This window comes from Colias croceus, chromosome 7 (genome assembly GCF_905220415.1).
Source record: "Colias croceus chromosome 7, ilColCroc2.1".
Taxonomy (NCBI): domain Eukaryota; kingdom Metazoa; phylum Arthropoda; class Insecta; order Lepidoptera; family Pieridae; genus Colias; species Colias croceus.
In genome coordinates this window covers 11,122,610-11,145,365 of record NC_059543.1, presented here as the reverse complement: position 1 = coordinate 11,145,365, position 22,756 = coordinate 11,122,610, and the positions used below count along the sequence as shown (strand labels likewise).

Here is a 22,756-nt window from a genome sequence, read left to right as displayed (position 1 = left end):
TGTGCTGTGGTTTTATGAAGAGTTAATTATTAAAGTATTTTAAAGTTTTGCCAGTAAGCCCAATTTATAAGTAAACACAACAATATAAAGATGTTAACCCATTGAGCCCCGAGCGGCCCGATCGGACCACGATACAATAGATTTTCTATTGTGTTGGTCTTAGCGCGATGATATAATATTATAGTCTTCTTCGATAAATGGGCTGTTTAAGGTTCGAGCACATTATGTCGGGCCGCAGCGACGCGGGACGGGGCGCATCGCAGCGCAAAATGCGTACTTGGCACATCATTGACGGGCCGGGTCGCAGCTCATTGACGGATTTTTAGTACAGTATACTGCCGGAATTTGCGTGCAACTGTACGTTATGGATAGCTCTGACGAAGAACTTTCGTTTTTTTGCCTGCTCTTAGAAGAAGAAGAACGGCATAGACAAGAAGTTCATCAAAAGAAAAAACGTAAAATATGGATACATCCCATTTGTTCTAAGAGAAAGATATTCGGCGAATACCATCATCTTTTCCCCGATCTTTTAGCAGATGAAGCCAAGTTTTGGGGATATTTTCGGATGACCTCTGATCGATATTTTCAAATCCTTGACATAATAAAGGAGGATCTGCATAAAAAAACTACAACTTTTCGTGAGCCTATCGGACCAGAAGAGCGGCTTGCGGTGTGTTTAAGGTAAGTTTCACTAAAGCGCATACCTAGTGATTTTTAATAATCCTTATAACCTCCCATTTACACAAATACTTATATGTAATTACGCCTTTATCCCTAATGGGGTTGGCAGTGCGTAAACGAGTTAATGCTGTGTAAATTGTATCTTATATAATTGTTAGTGAGATCGTACGTTAGGGTAGTGTGTATTTGTCTTTTTAATATTTATATTTTCATTAAAAAAAAAACAACGAAATAAATAATTTCAATATTATATTATGATCACAAAATCACAGAACAAAAATCTTACCATTATTATTACCTATCAAACATTATTACCAAAAATATAAAAATGAAACATCTTAAGCTTATAAATCAAAAACAGTATTGTTTAGTTTAATATAATGAAAAATAAAATAAAATAACACAAAAATATAATACCTACGCAATTCGTGTACATGAAATGGATTTAATGGAAAAAAACATTTAATGCGTTATCATCAAGATCAAGACCAATTTCTTCCTGTGTGTTATTATTATTTGTATTCACATTTGTTGAAGTTGGTGTTATAATTTGGTTTGGAGGTTGCGCATCTAAATCATTTAAAACACCGATTATGGGCGACGCGCTTTCTTGAGATAATTTTAATACATATTGTGGTTTAGATTTGTCCCTGAAAACCAATTCCTCTGCATCGGTAACTATTTTAAAAACTTCACGTTTCACACGAATTTGTACATCTTCCGGAAAATTTGAAACAGTTTCTCCCAAGTTCTTGAAAAAGTCAACTATTTTGTGAGATTCATTTTTCTGGGCCCTGTATTTTTTTTCTAAATACTCTTGCAATAACGAGTGTGTTGGTGAAAGCTGTGGTGGAGTATCTAAACTTTTAGAATTTCTTTTATAAGGACGAGGTGAAATGTCTTCTGAAGAACCAGGACGATTTCTTATAGTGCTTTGAGAAGTACCAGCACTTGAACCGGGGCTATCACGGCTATGATTATCATCTAAAAGACTATTATCCTCATTACTTGAGTCTTGCGAAACATTATTCAGTGGAAAATTTGAAAAAGTTTCATCCTCGTTGCTAATATAGGGGATAAGGAATGACAATAAATCTTCATATTTTGGTTTCTTCATATTTGTAGCAGCTTGTCCACTTTTTGTTTTCCTTAATTTTTTAGCGCGTCTGTAATTGTCTCTTACACGTCTCCATCTTTCTCTGCAAGCTGTAGCTGTGGAAGAAAAAAAATAGGTATTAGTAAAGTTAGAATAATCATGCCATTAAAGGACACCATTAAACATAACCTTATTGACTTGTATAAACGTAAGGATCGGCCAATAGATGTATGATGTTTGAACTAAATAGCTTTTTTTGTTTCAGATATTTGTCAACAGGAAATTCAATGAAGTCATTAGCCACTACTTTTCGACTTGGTGAATCAACAATTAGACAAATTATTTACGAGGCATGTACAGCCATATTTAAGAAGCTGTCACCTAATGTAATGCCCGTACCGACAGAAGCAGACTGGAAACGCAAAGAACAGCGTTTTAGAAGGCAATGGAACTTTCCAAATTGCATTGGGGCACTGGATGGAAAGCATGTTATTATAGAAGCACCACCGAATAGCGGTTCCCTTTATTTTTCTTACAAAAAAACGTTTACTATAGTTTTATTAGCCTTAGTCGATGCGGACTACCGTTTTACAGTCATTGATGTTGGTGCATTGGGTAAAAATTCTGATAGCCAAATACTCAATAACTCTAATTTTGGCAAAGCTTTAATTGATGGACAGTTAAATTTGCCTGCTGATCGTTTAATACCGGGTACAGACATACAGTTACCACATGTCATAGTTGGAGACGAAGCTTTTCCATTAACCAGACATTTGATGAGACCATATCCAGGAAATCAGTTGACAAATGACGAAGACAAGAAAGCTTTTAATTATAGGCTGAGTAGAGCTAGGCGTGTGAGCGAAAATGCTTTTGGTCTATTAGTGAAAAAGTTTAGAGTATACGAAAGACGTTTTTCGTTATTACCGAAACATGTTAATGTTATTATATTAGCTACTTGTTGTTTACACAATTTACTGCGAAACGACATGTGCTACTGGTCTGAAGAGGAAGCTCAGAGAAACGTGGTAACAGAAGCTATCACAGATTTGCCATATATTGGAAGCCATGCAGCACTTGACGCAATGTGTGTCCGTGATCAATTTAAAAGATATTTCGTATCTCAAACTGGTACCGTTGAGTGGCAGACAAGGGTTATTAGAAGAGGTATGCGAAGAAACTAATATCTTGACACTAAGGTGATTTAAGTGATACTGCCCGCTTACTTATAAAAAAACCGGCCAAGTGCGAGTCCGACTCGCATATGAAGGGTTTATTATTTTAAGGTAATTCATTAACCCTAGAACACTAACCTTATTTTTCGACGTTTAATACTAACCTTCGTCGTTTCGACTACGCTGTTTATTGGAGGGGATTTAAGGGTTTAATTAAAAAAATATATTTGTAGTTATGTATTAATCTACATATAAAAATATAAAAAATATTTATTTTAACATAGTTTTAATTCAAATAGTCATCAAAATGAGATCACAGTTTACACGCTTTATGAACATTCTTAATTTTTTTGAAAAATTTCGTACATATAATATAAACCTCTAAATTGCTCGAAATAAACTATTAATTACAAAAATAATGTCTGGAAAATTAATTAAAAATATAATTTTGATAATAGCTTAGGATCTAAAACATTTGTGACACACATCAAGTTTGTGTTCCCCACACAACGATTTTTTGCACCTAGTGCACCTATTTTTGGTCTACCTTTGCTATACGGAGGGACATATAGCATATATGTTTATTTTATTTTGTTATGGAGGTACATTAGCAGCATTACTTTGCTCAGTCTCATTTATAACTTTCACATTGTTTCTTACTGTCATGTTTAAAATTTATGTGATTGAGTTCCGCAGAGTATCAGTAATGTCACCAGTAATTATACTTGAAAAACATTGAGGATCTAAAATATCTTGAAAAAAGCGTACAGGCCCACGTACTATATATCTATGTTCTTTGAAGGTCTTCTGCTTTGTGACCTTGACTGTTGTGATGACCATAATATGTGTTTGTCTTTCCCACGATGAATGGTACGCGATGGTCTTATAATAAAATCGCTAGGGTCAGCTGTAGTGCTAGGTGTCTCATCTTCAATAGAACGTGGGGAGATGTATTACTACTTGCCTCATAATCTTGATCTGGAAATTGCTCTTTATTGACAGTAGAAACTTCATCATCGGAGGGTCCGTTTCATGCCTCTTCAGCCTCAATGTGGTCTTCAGGCTCTCTCGCAGATGAATTTTCCTCATCGCTTTCAACTTCTAAAAATAACGTATGAATCGTATCTAAAAAATAAAATAATAGGCACCATTATAAAAGATAAAATAACGTAATTTTAACTTAACTAAATAGTACGAAAAGTTACGTTAATACTAACCTTCGTCGATGTGACGAGCCATGGTTGCTGGAACAGCGCGTGTGGACCTTCCACGTACAAAGCACTACCGTCCATCGCAAGCGCAACGGGTTGGCTGAGATTAGCTGAAGTCAGAAAACCATACGGTCGCGCGCGTAAAAGTTATAGCGATTTTTTTGGTGACGCGTCGTCGAATCGACGAAGGGTAGTGATCTAGGGTTAACTCGTTGTTTATCATATAACTTGGAATAAATACTACGTAAGTTTCTAAAAAAAGTGATTATAGTACATCATAATACAAGTGCGTTATGGTGGTAATTACATATTAAGAAATAAATACATGACAGTGTTTACTTACCAGATTCTTTCATTATATCCCCTATTTCCTTCCAAATATTGTCTCTTCTTTGTTGATCATCGTAATGAGGATCTTGCAAATCATAAAGTTCTTTGTATCCTTGAACTAAATTAATCAAAAGTTCTTCATTCATTTTTGTGAACACCAAAGTATCACGAAAATAATAAAAAATGCAAATATCGTGAAATGAACACGTGCGCGCGTGCACACCAATCCGCTTGCTATAGCACACTGTTGACGGGGCGCAGCGGGGCGGGGCGGGCCGCATCGCACTGACGGAAATCCGCCGCGCAAGAATGCGACCCGCTACCCCCCGGCATAGTGTGCCATAGCAAATACAAATTGTATAGAAGCGATTTGGGTGGACTTTTGCGCTGCGCCCCGACGCGCTGCGGCCCGACATAATGTGCTCGAACCTTTAACACCGAATTTTTTAAATCGGACCAGTAGTTCCTGAGATTAGCGTTCAAACAAACAAACAAACTATTTTATTTTAAACATACGTATACCGTTACACGGCTTTGCTTCTGCGATAGTTAACCACAAATCATTTTTCTGGTATGACTCAACGTCCGTACACTGTAATTAGGAGGCGTGCAACGATAAATTATAAGCAATTTATCTGTCTGTCTGTCGCCATACATTAGTCGGTGTTGCTACCACTGAAATATTATGACCGATGGTACGGTGACGCCTTAATATGTGGATTAAATGTATGTGTTCTTAGCTTATGCACATTATATTATTCTAATCACTACATAGTATAAAACAAAGTCGCTTTCTCTGTCCCTATGTTTGATGCGGTTTTTATAATAGATAGAGTGATTCAAGAGGAGTCTTTGGAGTTTCTTGCCGGTTCTTCACCGTAGATACTGATTCCGAATCGGTGGTAAATGTTAAAAATATGTAATGACGTTTCAAAAGTGCTTCTAGAAGAAGTCTAATTGAATAAATAAATGTGTGAGTTTGGAAGTATGTAATTTATTAGGTTTTAACTTTTAGATAAAGCGGGTGGAAAGCTAGTCATATTATAAAAGAAAGTTTGTGTGCTAACTAATCGGAATTTAATTTGTATAAAAAGTTATTTTTCTACACAAGATAAGGTAGTATAGACTATAGTAGTATAGTTAATAGTGTTATCTGTGGTAATATATCGCACGCTGAGAATGAAAGTGACCTAAAACGAAATTCTTGTTTTTTGGGAATCATCAAAAAAGTGTTCGTAATTTACAGAACTATTTACAAATCATGTCATAATTTGTTTGCATGCAAAGTTATATAGGATATTAAAGTCTGATATCATTTTAGAGGATATTGTCCAAACATACAACCCATAAAAAATAAATAAAATTAAATTTAAATATTTTTTATCTTTTTTTAAAAATTACCATTAGATATTGCGTCACTTTTGTACTGAAAACTTGTAAATCGTCTTTGACTAGTTTGGGAATGAGTCACTTTCGTATTTTTTTACTATGCATGCATTTGGACGTAACCTGAATTATGTCAACTTAGTATTAAAATATTAATGAGAAGTAGTCTAATGAAACCAAATGTTAACTAAGAAATTATATTTATTGTTTGTTTCAAGACTTATTTTTACTATTTACTTAATACGTATGGGGCAAAAAACTCTAATATTGGTATTATTAGTTTAGTTTTTTTGTTTTTTTTCATCATCATCATCATCATCAGCCCATATACGTTCCCACTGCTGGGACACGGGCCTCCTATGAGGGTACAGGCCATAATCCACCGCGCTGGCCAAGTGCGTGTTGGCGGATGACACATGTCGTCGAACTTTTTAATTCTTCGACATGTCGGTTTCCTCATGATGTTTTCCTTTACCGTTCGAGCAGTGGTGATGTTACAACATGCGCAGATAAATTGAAAAATCAATTTAATTCCTGCGCGCTCGCCTGGTCTCGAACCCCGGACTTATAGATTCGAAGTCCGAGGTCTCACCACTGAGCCACCACTGCTCTTAATCTTGTTTTTTTTTTGTTTAATTTAATTGAAGTACTAAGTCAAATTCTTCTAACAGCTGCGAGTGAAGATCTAGGTAATGAGATACGATGCAGCAACAAGTGGTTTTACGACGAATGCCAAAAGGTTACTAACGAAATGAATGAAGCATACCTATCGTTACAGCAGACCTACACTTGCAGACGAGAGAGAGCATAAAGCGCGACGAAGGAAAAAAAATAACTACATAAGAGCTAGAAGAAGAAATGTTTTGATGTCAACCAGCTTGAAGAGATTGCAAAAAGTTACTCAAGGAAGGACTCGAGAAACTTAGCTCTATCCAAACTAATAGAGGTAGGAAAGATTTCAAACCTAGAACCTCAGCTTGTAAAAGTAAAGATGGCGAGCTACTAAATATGTAGTAAGAACGATATTATTAAAAGATGGAATTAGTACTTCCAAGAACTGCTAAATAGCACAGAAACTGCTGAAACATCATCTTCCATACAAAATTATACTAACATCCCAGATATCTCTCTGCCTACAAATAGACCAAGTTAAATTGGCCATTAGGAAACTCAAAAATCATAAGCCACCAGGAACTGATAACATCTCTGTGAAATTGCTAAAATATGCTGAAACTTGCTTTAAGGAGAAATTTTACGAGCTGATAGTCCAGGTGTGGAAGTCTGAAACGACGCCCTGTTAAGTTATGGGTTTTAATGATAACAACGATTATTTAGCACAATTTTCTTTATTCTTTCTAAAAGGACATTTCTTTACACATTGCATAGGTACAAGAACCACAGACTAAGTACAGGGTTGCCACAGTGACATAAGAAAAATTAAAGTTAAATTTTTCTAATATAATCTAATACGCCCGATGAGAGGAACACCGCTGTAATATAGGGTATATACAGCGGCGTGTACTGCACAAGAAAGGTGACATATTTGATTGCAGAATTATCACGGTTTATCTCTTTTAAACACGGCATATAAAATCTTCGCTTATGTCCTTTTCAATAGAATATCTCCATACACAGAAGACAAACTAGGCGACTACCAGTGCGCTTAGGGCCCTAACCGGTCGACTACTGATCAGATTTTCGCCTTGCGACAGATTCTTGAAAAAAAAAACACTTGTGTTCAATGTCATATTATTTTCGTGGATTTCAAGGCTGCATACAACAATGTTCACCGAAATTTCCTGTACCAAGCGTTGACTGAGATCGGCATTCCACCACAATTGGTGTTACTTACAGCAATGATGTTAAAAAAAAATAACAAAGCGTCGTTCGGATCCATTCAGTATCTTGGAACCTTTTAGGGCAATGGAAGGCCTTAGGCAGGGTGATGCGCTCTCCAGCCTTCTGATTAACATAGCCTTAGAAAAATGCATCCGAGATTCCAGAAATTGAGACATCGGGCACTATTTTTCGAATAGATACAAATACTGGGATACGCGGATGACATAGACCTGGATCGCGAGGACGCTACCAGCAGTGATCCTCTACTGCTGTTAACGCATATCTTGCTATAGAACGAACTGCCCAAAAGCCCGGTCTACAAGTCAACACTGCCAAAACAGAATACCTGAAAGCTACTTACGAAACTTGGTAGGATATTGTCATCGGCGACAAGGCATTCGTGGCTGTACGTGACTTTGTGTACCTGGCATAATTAATAACAAATCAGAACGAAATATCTGCAGAAATATGTAAACGAATTATGGCTGCTTCGGCCTTCTAAGATATTTTCGTTCGAAACTGCTATCCCGAAACATAAAGGTACTGCTATAAAAGACCCTACTAAGAACATACGGGTCCGAAAGTTGGGTCCTGAGCAAAAAAATGAGGATTGCCTGCTGGTGTTCGAGCGAAAAATCCTTAGACGGATTTTCGGTGCTGTGCTGGAAAATAGACATTGGAGAACGCGGTATAACCATGAGCTTTATGAAATGTACGAGGAGCCGAATGTCATAAAGACCATAAAACTAAGCCGTTTACGCTGGGCCGGACACGAGGCACGTATGGACGACAACAAGGCACCTCTGCGTCTTCTCTATGGAAAACCAGATGGGCCGAAACTCCGATGGTTGGATGGGATCGAACGATTGGTGTGAAAAGCTGGAGAACTCAGACAAAGGACCGAGAGATCTGGAAGAAAATACTGGACCAGGCCAAGGCCCACTAGCAGCTGTAGAGCCTCAGATGATGATGATCACTCAGCGAGGAAACTCTTGTATTTCATGATAACTTTTTGGGTATGAATTTTTCGTTTTCTTTTTCATTTTCTTGAACCATTTGTAATATAAAATCATCTTTAATCTCTTCATATAATGACCTAAACATAAATATTTAAACAAATTATTATTGAAACAACGACATAAACTTTAATACGCCATAAAATTAACTTATCAAAATATTATTAAAACGGCCTAATTATACATAATACACTTACACAAAGAAAGCATTTAATAAAGTAAAGGCATAACGTGAAATATGTCGTTACCTTTAGAATAGTTGATAATACAAAAATGACATAATATGATTTAAGTCACAATTCAAAAACTGCATTTTAGTAAGAAGGTGACCTAATACGAAAAACGGTCTTTTTAAGATTAGAACATTGACAAAATATTTACTTACCTTTCGGTAAAAAAACGCCGCAATCAGGATTGAATCACTTTAAAACTAAGAAATGTAATCACTGTGCCGACATAATACTAAAACGGTCACTATTTTAGCGGAGGGACGTATAAAATACGCAAATTATAAAGAGACGCAACATACGTGTTTTTCTCTTTCTAGGTGACATAGGATAGTTTTTGATTTATTAAATGATAGAATACCTTATTTTGAGTCATTTTATGAGTATAACTCATTTTTGCAAAATTTTGAATTAGGTCACTTTCGTTCTCAGCGTGCATTATATTATGTATAAAAATGAAACCGTTTCACCGGCGCGGCATCACGTGTTAACGGCTGAACCGATTTCGATAATTCTTTTATTATATTCCTTGAAGTACGGGGATGGTTTTTAATTTTTATGTAGAGAAAACGTAAATATTATGTACCACGGGCGAAGCCGGGGCGAACCGCTAGTATAATAATAAATACCTACTAATACTTATAGTCTATAGAAAATAGATAATACTAGACGTAGGTACTCTTTAATAACATTAAGTTCATTTAATGAATATGTATTAAGTACATTATGCTCATAGAAACATGATACATAGAGACACTTAAATTATAGATATACCCATTAGAATTATAGTTACGATATTTCTAACTAGGGAATAGAACATGTTTTTTCCGCAATTAAAAATTAAAATAATACACGAATAGTCAAGCTAATCTATTGCATTAATTAAAACGCTTTAAAATTTGTTTTTAAATAATTAATTTTTTATCGTATCTCAATTGAAAAATTTACTTTAAAAAGATGGAAAATTCCAAAGAAAATTGTTTAATTGTAAGTTTAAGCAAATGTTTATTTTCCACATCTAATTGAAATTAATTTTATTTGTGATGCTATCAGTCTTTGAGGAAATAAAGCAGACATTTTTATTTATTAACCATTATTTATTTAACTTACTTCATACTTCACTACATTGCATACTCCGTCTCATCTTAAACTACGCAACGGATTTTGATACGGTTTTTTTAATAGATAGTGATTTGGCTTTTATCAATTTAATGTAATTAGAAAATAAAGAAATTTATCTTAACTATGGCCAAAGTACAAACAATTTACATTTATAAAATGCAAATATTTTAATTAGAATATTATTTGAAATTAGCATTAAAAATGAAATTAATAAAAATTAAATAGATTATATTTTTTAATATTTCTAGATCTAGATTATTCACAGCTAAGATTTCAGTTTAAATTGAAAAGTGTAGAAATTTATCTTATGTATGAATTCTTAATTATAAATATATTATATACGAAATTTTAAATTATTCGCAATAAAACAAAATTAAATGTAAGTAGATATATTTTTCTCTGCGTATGCTTAATTCTTGTAAAGCAAAAATTATAATTAGGTTAAATAATATTATGTTGTGAAATCGTGTGATTTATAAAATATATTGTATTACCTCTGGTATTACGTTGATAATGTTCGCATTGTGTACATTCAAAATAAAATTAATTTTAATATTTAATTAAAATGTAGAATGGACAATGAGCAATGTTTAAAAAGTAATTATGTAAGTTGTGAATTGTCTTAATATTTCATGTAATTTCTAAATAAAATCCGTTAGAACTTATAAAACATTATTCTGTTGTTGTTAAGTTTTGTAAAAAATGTGCTCTTAAGAACATTGCTCACAATGAAAAAAATTCGCGCATTATTTTTAATCTAAGGTTTTTGAAGTGACAGCCTCATCTATGAATCAAGTTTAGGCTTAAATTTTACTTGAAAATCTATATAAAACGTTATAAATAATAGAGTAAAATATTTACGCTATGCGCCATAGCATAGCACAAGCAGTAACTTAATGTGACGTCATCAAGTCACGCGTCGGTACTTCAAACACGGCGCGTCCTTTGATCCCGACGTTATAACCGGCCTGTTTCACTTTTTGTGACATCCTAATAGCTTTAGGTGTTCTGGCGAACGTACACTGTGGCATGGCACTCGGGACATGACAGTTTTTATACAAATACACTGCGTATTTAATAAATTACATCAATTTACGAGCGTTTCGGATTGTTGGGGAATGAGTGGTTTGTTTGTAATGTAAAACGTGCAGACATTTTATACTGACTTCTAAGTATGGACTATGGATACCTACTGTTTCGGTGGTTTGAAAAATAAATATGTTTGTGTAATTCAGAATGCAGCAGATAATATAATATGATTAAGTACCTACCTACTTATCTATACTTATATTATAAAGCTGAAGAGTTTGTTTGTTTGTTTGAACGCGCTAATCTCGGGAACTACTGGTCCGATTTGAAGAATTATTTCAGTGTCAGATAGCTCATTTATAGAGGAAGGCTATATATCATCATGCTACGACCAACAGGAGTGGAGCCACTGGGGTGAAACCGCGCGGAGCAGCTAGTCATATAATAAACCTGGAGCTGTGACAATTACATAATTCACAAAAACATTATTCCATATTTTACCTTGCACTGAAGTTCATTCATTCAATATCAAATCAATCTATGTCTATAGTCTATACCAATATTATAAAGAGGAAAGGTTTGTATGTATGCTTTTCAAGCATAAACTACTGGACCGATTTCAAAATTTCTTTCACCATTAGAAAGCTGCATCTTCACCGACCAACATAGGCTAGGTTTTATCTCGGAAATCCCACGGGAACGGGAACTATGCGGGTTTTTCTTTGAAAACGCGGGCGAGGCCGCAGTCGGAAAGCTAGTATTAAATAAATTTAACCCTTCCAACGTCTAATGAACAATTTCCAACACTCACGCAACGACTAACCCTCGTATATTTTTACACGTTGACAAATAAATAAAACGTTTTTATTTTAATAGCTATCTAAATTATCATCAGCGTCTCGCCGTGTTTATATCACGTAAAGTACCTAGTATAATTGAGTACCGGCTTTATAGCGCTACTGATAATGTAACTTAACACTTGCCTTTAAATTTTATGTGCTGATAAGCGAAATGACATGCAGATGGATATAAATTTGTTTTTGTACCGTTTGATGGTGGACTGTTTTTGTGGCTTTTATTGTGCGGGGATATTGTGATAAAAGGTGTCTTTAATAAGTAACACGTAACAAATACACCAGTAAAACAGGCTTGTTTTTCTAAGTGTAGCATCCCATCGTCTATTCTTAAATATACAAAATAAAATATATTTGTTAGTCATATATACCTCAGATAGTATTTAAATACCATACTGTCAAACGTTAATACCTAGCTAGGCAAGGTTCATGGATTACAGTTTATCAGATTTCCACTGAAACAGGTGACGTGTACTTAACCGAATATCGACAGGCTCTACTGAGTACTGACATAAATACAGTTTCAGTTAGTAATAGATGAAATGGCTTTAAATGAACACCATTAAAAGCACACTTACAAGCCGAGCTTTTTCCGTCGGGATTAGATTGAGATGCCTCTGATTTGTAAAGGTACAGAGACCAAAAACAATGTAACCATTCGGCAGTTCAAACAAAACCCGAAAACCGATACCCACACAAGTAGCATCGCGAACAAAATTCAAAACAGAAATAGTAAAAAAAATCTAAAATAAAAGCGGCAGTAGCTCTAATGCGAGTCGACATAGCGTGGCCGGCGGCTTCAAAGCGAGGAGTCACTTTAATCACTCTTCCACTCGACTGTACGATGCTTATCTGCCCGTTGAGTACAGTCGTGTGCCAAATTGTACCGACTTCACCTTCGTATATTATTACTAAACAGAATTTTATACGTGACTGCACTTCTAAGCTGGATTTCGAGTGTTCTTTCTTAGTACCCGCAAATTTGAACAGAGGGTAATCTCATGTTTCAGTGCGAATACTACTATAATATCGACGACTTTGTTGTTTATACACTTAAGTTAATAACATTGTAAGTATATTTTTAACTAGATTTCCGCCCGCGGCTTCGCCCGCGTTTGCAAAGGAAAACCCGCATAGTTCCCGTTCCCGTGGGATTTACGGGGTAAAAACTATCCTATGTGTTAATCCAAGTTGCCCTCTATATGTGTGCTAAATTTCATTGTAATCGGTTCAGTAGTTTTTACGTGAAAGAGTAACAAACATCCATACATCCATACAAACTTTCGCATTAATTATAATATTAGTAGGATTACGAAGCAAGTCATTTACTAATTTTACTTTGTAAGCTGTTTTGTTTGAGTGGACCAAAGGAAATCATTAGGATTATAAATATCCAGTTCTGGTTCAGTTTTAGATTTATCATTATGTACAACAAAGATGAGCTTCAATAGCAGTGTGTTAAATTTCAGACAATGTGGTCACACTCGCTAACTTAGGAACCCACCAAAGAATACCTACTATAGTTAAACAAATTCACAATTTTGCATACAAACTGAATCAACATTACAACTTTTATTTGATTAAAAATTAAAACACAAACTCACTGTTTAATTTATTATTTGCCCAAATGAAATAAAGTAAGTTTATTTCACACATGTAATTTGTAATAATGTAAAGCAGAAAACTGAAGACTTTGCTTGATTGAATGCGCTAATCTCAAGAAATACTGGCACTATTATATTTTATTCTGTGCTACTGGTTCGATTTGAAAGTCAGGTTGTTTTCAATAAGTGGACTACTTATTGAGGAACTAGGAAGGCATAACATTATGTACCTACGAACTACGACGTGAGTGAAACTGTGTCGAATAAAGCTTAATAAAATTGTACAGTTGAATTTATACAATAAAATAAAGATAACAATAAAATACAGAACTTAAAGAACAAAGAGAAAATAATAAAAACACGAACACCCACGAACAAACCGCAATGATTTGTCGTGCGGTAACTAGTTAATCGGTCGCCCACAAGCGTCCACAGATTGACCTACCGAGCTGAATGTTTCATATTTTTAATGGTTACACTGTTTTTTATAGAATTTTCCATTTAAATCTTAAGTATATTTCATAAAAAGCTCATCACCTAAACGATGCTATAATGTACATTATATCTACAATTCACATCTTAGTAGGTAACTCAATAAACAAATACCTATATTATTCATCTTAGTCTCAAAAATATATTTATTTCATTTTACAGTAAAGTACGGATAGGGTATACGGCCATTTTATGAATGCATGTAACTCTTTCGATTCTGTTTGTTAGGGTAGACTGGGTACGATTGAAACAAAGGACGGTTGAAACAACACGAATATCTCGCAAACCGTTGGTGGGGGGGGTTAGGGTTCCAAGGGGAAAATGAAGCGCACAACTGTTCTAAACACGAACCACAATGTTGCGTCGGTCTCCGCGCGCTTCAGCTGATTTTATAAGACCCTATTGTGTTTTTATGACCAAAAGTAAGTATTTTTGCTTGAAGATTTTTCCAATTATTGGCGTATCTATTTCAGTGACAGTATTAAATGTGCGTTTTTGTTTGAAGTGAATCTTGTGACTAGTTTTTGTGTATCATTGTTTTTACAATTACTATAACTGTATTTTACCTAAAGTAGGAGTTGGGGACGGTTGAAACGTTTTTTTTTGGGTACGGTTGAAACATTGTTTCAATTATTTGTTGTATTTTTAAATGCCGATAGTACGTGTAAGAGAGATTTCGGGAAGATAAATAGACCTATCAAAGTACAAAGATGCATATGTGGAAGTGAAAACCGGAGATCATTGCGAAAAGTGGCAGAGAAGCACAATTATTCGCTTCTAAGGTAAATTCGAATGCGATATGACTCTGGCGAGCATGAAAATAAAAAAAGGGATATAATAGAGGATATAACAATAGAAGGTATAATAATAGAAGGCAAAAACTCGGAAAGTTTTCTATTTACACTGACACACCAGATAAGGAAGAGAAAAGAAAAGAGCAAGAATTAATATTGAAACAAACTAGAGCTAAGCAAGTGAAAAAGCGATTGGATAGAGGAAAAAGGAAGAAATTTTATGGAGGAAAATGTAAAAGTAACACCGAAGAAGCAAAAAATAAAAAAATACAAGAGGAGATATCATCAGAAGATGAGGAGTAGGTACTTCTGTCTTGTTTGTATGTCACCATATTTAGAGAGCAGACCTTATTGTAAAAGAGTTACTTAATTATTGTTAGATTTAACATAAACAAACAATAAAACATATTTTAATGCTATATTTTGTATTATTCAACTGACCCCAATCACTGTTTCAACCGCCCCTGGTATGGGGACGGTTGAAACAAATCGGATTCATTTTTTTAATTTGATCTACTATAAAAAATAATACACATGGAACTAAAATCATAGCGCCTATTAGTAGACAGATGCATGCTCTTTTATTTAACATATATTTTTCATCGCTCGGATTATAAACAGCAAAGTTATGGTCGTTATAAGTAAAATTGTTTCAACCGTACCCAGTCTACCCTATATTATGTCACGTTATGGGGATAATCGAGTCATACTTACAAATTAATACAAAACTAGAGAAGAGAACATGGTTTTATTTTATTTATTTTTTAAGTATTCATATATGTAGGTATTTTTATTCCCAGTTTACATACACAGTTTCTTTCTGAGTAAGAATAGGGTTTTAAAAATTCACAATTTAACAAAATAGCCACATAAGATTCCGATATAAAACAACTGTAATTTTTTACACAGTAGTTTATTTGAAAAAATGCTATTGCATTCTTTCTAAAAATGAAATTCTTCAGGACTAATGGTATAATTTGGAACGGCGAATTCCTGATATTAAACAAACATAGTTTGATGCGAATCCATTAAATGAAGACGGGCATTAATTCGGACAGACAGACTGACAAACAAGCATCGTCTGGACGATCTTGTTTTGATGTGCGCAACACATAAAGATTCGCGCTTCGTGCTTTTTATGCGTAATCCATTTTTTATTTTATTTTGGGGAAATATTCTGGATATGCGAATATGCATCTAAGTAAATAGGTAACTATCAAGGAAATAAAACAATTATTGTATGAAATTTATAACCTTAAAATCTGAATGTGTCGGAAATTCGAATTTATTATAGAAAAAGGATGCATTCTGGTGGATTGTTTTCGCATCAAATATATTTTAAATTTTAATTATTTCCTCAACTCAAGCGATAGAAAACTTCACCAACAACTTGTGTTTCATTTAAAAATTCAAGCGTTCATGATTATAAACTTTTGTCTCTCAACCCTCGCGCTATCAGCAAAAAGTCGAAACAAAACGCTACAAAGCCCCCGTTATACAGGGTGATGCAAGTCGGAAGTGCTATAAACCTGCCTCCCTTCGCTGATAACGAACATCCTGTATATTGTACGTCTTAACTGATAACTACCCTTCCATTTCCGCACACGGTTAATTAAAACAACAACAGCTTTACGGATTTTTATTCGATTCATGTGAAAACTTAAAAAAATACCCAGGTAAATGATTTAGAAGCATTCTGTTGAACATAATATATATTACTAACTATTGCTGCTAACCTTGCCTTTCTGAGGTAAAAAGTAAAGACCTAGAATTATTATCTATTAAAACAAGAAACCGATTTCAAACAATATTTTATTATACAACATAAATCAATTATTTATAGTAATAGAAACAACATCGTCAGGTGATGATCACACCATCACCTGACGATGATGTTTCGAAACCGGTCGAAGTTTATTGTAATGAAATTATAAATAAAGTGGAACCAGTGAATTGTGTGTTTCTAATTTCTATTACTATAAATTGCATTTCCATCAAGAAGTAAAATTATAAATAACACAAAGTATAAATTATATCCTTTCCTTTCCTTTCCTTTCCAGCCTTTTAGGACGTCCACTGCAGGACATAGGCCTCCCCCAAAGATTTCCATAACGACCAATCACCAGCGGCCTTACTCCAGCGGCTCCCCGCCACTTTGATCAGGTCGTCTGTCCACCTCGTTGAAGGCCGTCCCACACTGCGACGTCCTGTACGTGGTCGCCATTCGAGAACCTTTTTGCCCCAACGGCCATCGGTTCTGCGGGCTATATGCCCAGCCCAACGCCACTTCAACTTACTAATACTATAAATTATATACATCAATTTTATCACAGAGAAGTCACCAAATAATTTAAGAAAACAATTTCTATGACGATATAATAAACTACTTTTATTAAGTGATTCTATTAAATTTTAATGAAAGTTTTAGAATAAAATTTAATTAATAGCCACGAATCTGCATATTTTTAGAACCACTAGAGCGAAATAACTAGTAGGGAAAGCTAGCAGAAAATAACTGTTTTATTGAAGGCATCGTAAATCATAGACTGATATTCATCTAGGTTTATACTAAAAACGTTTCTGATAAAAATCTTCATAAAATAAAAGTAGCTCAAAATTTAAATAAAAAAATATGAATATAAAGATATTATATTTCATTTAAAATACGCATCCTTTAAAAGTGTAGATACGTTAATTAGTAATTACCATCTTTGATCTTACATTTTATATTTTAACTAGCTGATCCGCGCGGTTTCACCCCCGTGGCTCCACTCCTGTCGGTCGTAACGTGATGATATATACCCTATAGCCTTCCTCGATAAATGAGCTATCTAACACTGAAAGAATTTTTCAATTCGGACCAGTAGTTCCCGAGATTAACGCGTTCAAACAAACAAACAAACAAACAAACTCTTCAGCTTTATAATATTACTTAGTAATTAGTATAGATAACCAATTAACAACCTTCAAATTAAAATCCTTTAGTTTAATACATATTAAATTTAAATCGCAATGAATTTAAATTCAAGAAAGCTTTAATTATTACAATTTATTGTAAAAAGTATCAAGATTTTACAATTACTTGATGTTTATCATTCAAAAATTCCGAACAAAATATGGCCTGTAAAATGTTTATTCTATCATCCAGATTATTTTCTCGTAATCCTTAGCTTCTGCAAGTGCCAAGTACCCGCACAACGCATCCGTCTATTTCAAAAGTCCTGTAACAAAGAAATATTTAATATAATATGTATGTATTACTTGTGTCTTACAAATATAATGTTAGCTTTTGCTATATAACTTTAGTGGCAACGAAAGGAAAATAAGTCAATCATATTTTGTTTCTCGACAGCTGACCAAAATACACCCAATGTACCTACTATCTAGTACATCTCCACGCTATTTTGTAAGTTTTACACCAGTTAATAAGCTCAGCCTAATTGGTCCCATAAACTGTGAATGTAAAACAAACAGCATGTCTATCTGAACACGGCAAAGACTAATTAATTAGGCAGACGTAGCAGGTGTCGACGTTAATGCCACCACGCAGGAGGTCTCTCAAGTTCTCGCATAATGTGTCGCGTTAGCTGTTCATTTTGCACTTATAAGGTTGTGTAAATATTTCAAGTGTTAGTATAGAACACCGTATGAAATATTTGACTTCATTATTGCGTGGTGTGTCATTATAATTATTTCGCCTTTTAATTGGCTACGTTATTTACAATTTTACTTTATAGTGTTTCATTTATTACCTGTACTGTAATTAATACTCTGGCATGTTTATATTCATATAAAATTTTATAGGTTTAGAGACACTGGGTTTCCAGAAATTACAATTAAAATAATGTCATCAAATTTATTTGTGTCTACTTTTGTAATGTTATGCTGTGTGACAATTTGTTGTAAAAAAGCTTTAACAGTTTTAAGACTATTTTTTATAGAAATTAACCGTTAAAACATAACATTTATGTCATTCTTGATATATGTATGTACCTAAAACGTAGTTGATAGTTGTTGTCTACAATAATAATTAAAGAATAACATTTTAAATGTAGCGAATTGCAGGACTACTAGGTGTCAAAATATAATACTAGCTACTATGATTCAAATACACTTTTTCCTCCAATTTGAAATTCTAATCTTCACAATTATTATTACCGCATCGTCATTTTAATCTATGTGACGTTTTAAGTTAGACGATTTGTTGACGGGACGCGCCCTCTTCGACTATAATCGTAAACACGTGATGTTCACGGCTCCGTATTAATACGAAGTTAACTCCAACATTAACTGATGGTTATATATTGTAACTGTAGGATGTTGCATCTTATTAGACCATTTTGTCGAATCTGTAATAAAGAATGTCTCGAATCTGTAATGCATTTTGTCGAATCTGTTATGAAGGAAATAAACGAATTTTTTTTATGTTTTAGTAGCTATCATCAGGTTTATTAAATAGGCATTTTAAAAATGTATATCTGATTTATTTAAACGAGAAACTATTTTGAGACAGAAAGTTTTAGTTTAATGTGCTACAAATATCTACTAAATTACTGAATTTGCATATTAACGGATAATCTTAATAATATCTCAGCTATAAAATGATTATTTAATAAATTATACTACCAGAAACCAGACAAGTTTATATAAAATATAGATCAAATTTTAAATAAGATTAGCTAATAGCAATAAATTAAATTAAAGATATCTAGACATAGAATTAAATATTAGTGATGCAATTACTGGATTTTAAATCGCATAGAATAAACTATCATCGTTTTCATTCTCTAAAACTAACGCTCTACATACATTAAAAGCCGTATTATAGCCATTAGTACACCCAATACACATAAACTACATATTTTATTAAGTTAAACAAAACACTTTTCTAAAACGGACATAAATTGTGATATTTGTTACTTTAAAACTAAATCACACAGTTTTATGATCAACAGATAACTCTCAAAGCACATGCACGTAAACTCGTTAACACAATAAATTTAATAGACACTAATCCCATAAATAAAGTAACCGGAAAAATATTTTAGTGTTCAGTTGTGTTTTAGTGCTTGAGTGACTTGACACGTGTATATTTGTCCATGAATAAATATAAATGGCTGTGGAGGTCGTTAAGGCTGAAATTATGTTATTCTGGACTCTACTCTAATTAATGAAGGTATAAATCGAAATATATTGAGTTTTAATAGTGTCATAAATAATAGACATTGCATAGGCAGATCCATCCTCACTGGTATCGAGAGTTGCCACTTAGAAAATAGTAGAAGTAGATACCTAGAGTTATATTTTTTTTATAGTACCTACCTTAGGGCGACAATAAATACACGGAAAGTCAGTAATGCTTTTCTGTCTCTATTGCTTCAGTAATGCTTTTCTTAAAAGTGAACATGCACATTATCTTCATAACTATAAAATTCGGGAGTTTTATGAATGTTGCAAATTTTATGATATATTTTTTGTTCCAGTCAGTGGTTTCGCAAACAGCAGCTAGAAGTTTAAGAAAAATACTTTATTGCGTCGAATTACGAAAAATACATTTTGACTACAATAATTTGGAGCGTTTTAACATGCTTATGCTCCTTTATGTTTTACTTTTTATGCTTAGGTATAATATATTTGAATGTTGTCTACTCCTTTAGACTCGATTTTAACCCGCTTTAAACGGACAGATTTAATTAAAACTGTCTAATTTTTACCAAGGTTCGGTTACAATACTATAATTGAAAAAAGTACCTATAAAGTGAAAACTAAGTGTGTTTTTAAGATTTTTTTTTTTAATTTAGTTAACTGTTATTTGCTGATATTCGACGACTATCCACGTGGCATATTGAAAGTGCAGAAACATTTGATCAAGTTTTTAGAGCCGTTTCACTTCGCACGTGTTAGTGTGTCTATTTGCAATAAACGACAGACTGCTTTTGATCGGCCTAATGTTAATGGAGTCTTGAGAGATGAAAGGCGAAATATCTCTCATTGATACGTCAGATGAGTTATTTATGATTTTATTTTATAGCTAGGCATTTCCTCTATGCTTTGTTGCTTTGTTTTTATATTAAACAGGAGAGTTGTGTGTATGTCATATTAATATATAAATTTGGATTTATGGTGGTGTCTTATGGGGCTATTTTATTCTGGGGCTGAAACGACTTATTTATGAAAAAGGAATAAGATAGGCCTGAGAGTATAGTAATTTGATACAACGTTTTTATAGAATGGTTTTAGACATGAAGCTGCTAGGTAATAATAAAAATACTTTTTTCAGTCTATCTGATTGCTGATGATATAATATGTATCGGACAGGATTTGGACGAAGTCGTAGATTTTAGGTAGTAAAACATAATCAAATATCAAAGAATAATACAAAATAAATTCTAGAACAGCGCTTTCGACTAAAATTAGGCTACCTTTAGTAGGTTAGCGCCGTTAGTACGCCATACATTTCGCAGCCTCACAAATTGATGATTTAAAACTTAAAACCATGAAACGCCCGATTAATAGTAAAAACAGACCATATTTTAGGCAAACAAAACATTATTTTAAACATATATCGCGTGTTATGTGCGATACGAACATAAAACCGATGTTTTACGACGTGGAGTATACTCGTTTTAGTTTATAACAATGTTTTCATTGAGATCTTGTGGTTATTCATAAATTTAACTCTAAATTTGTTTATGGGTATCGTAGGATCGTTCATCAGATGGCTATTTTGATAGCGCGGGGCAGAATTCGTGGTCAAAGAATAAATATGCGTAGATGTTCCATTTTTATGTTTTTACATGCGTTCTATTAATTTGAATTGTATGTAAGATCTGTCTAATTAATTATCTATCTAATGATGCTTGTGAAAATTTTCAAATAAAATTCAATTGTTATAAAAAAAATGGTTTATAATTGAATGAATTGAATATAGTACAGAAACCTACCTTCCTCTTCTATCTTAAAGACAAAGTTGGTAGGTAAGCATAGTATAATAAATTATATACTTAGCAATAATTTAATCTCTCTGAATTGGTACCAGAATTATAATTTACTCCAAACAAATCGTTTTATCTCCGTCCTCATTTAAATCGCAATAAAGTAAACGGAACCAATAATTAGTCTAGAATTTCAGCCATAAAGTCGACTCCACAAACGAGCGAGTAGTAAGTAGCGCTACTCGGGCGGTAGTCGATAAATCGTTATTATCTCGATCGAGTCGAGTCGAGTATCGACACCATCTCGATATTTACGCGCTTTGCCGTGACTCGATTATTATCGACTACGACAGCGCAGCGGTTTGTTTGTAGATAAGGATGGGGGTTCACTGGGAGAAATTTTATTTTAATTTAAAATAAATTTGTAAAAAGCGATGCTATTATTCAAAGATATAAATTAGAGTTGGACACAAGTTCATGTTTGAGTTTTTTTTTCTTTTATTAACACAGGAGAATATAATTGCATAAGTCGAGTTGAAACTTCTGTTAAACTTTGACTATCTAAAGCGTCCAACGTTCTAAAGCATTAGATACCTAATAAGTTAAAAATATAAAATGAAACTTTTTGGAAACTTTAGCTCAGTGTGTTCTAAACGCTACCGAGTGAGGTGTCAAATTACATGACAGAGTACGTAATCGTTCCCTAACTTTTTACTGTGAGAAGGTCAAGATACGATCGGACGCATCGAGTTATTTCATCGATAAACGGTTAATTACAGCCCTATCAGTAGCTCTTATAAAAATTATATCCAATTCTCGTCTCAAGCCTTAACGGAATACGGTTCAAAATTATGGTGTTTCAGTAATTTATACATAATGTGACCCAAAGTATGTAAGGTGTTAAAAGATAGAGTTTGAAGTAAAATGATACGATCGGTTGAATAATTATTATTGTCACTTGTTTA

General features: G+C 33.7%; 1 protein-coding gene and 1 pseudogene across 1 annotated transcript; one reads left to right on the top strand and one right to left on the bottom strand.

Annotated features, from left to right (window-relative positions):
• The first annotated feature begins 212 nt into the window (after positions 1 to 212).
• LOC123693260 lies at positions 213 to 3,070 on the top strand (annotated as a pseudogene).
• Positions 914 to 4,893, bottom strand: LOC123693262. The gene is made up of 2 exons (XM_045638267.1): positions 4,507 to 4,893; positions 914 to 1,893 (listed from the first exon to the last, which is right to left on the bottom strand). Exons 1-2 carry the CDS (start codon positions 4,772 to 4,774, stop codon positions 1,127 to 1,129), a joined length of 1,035 nt encoding a protein of 344 aa, XP_045494223.1. The 5' UTR covers positions 4,775 to 4,893; the 3' UTR covers positions 914 to 1,126.
• Between the last annotated feature and the right edge of the window lie 17,863 nt (positions 4,894 to 22,756).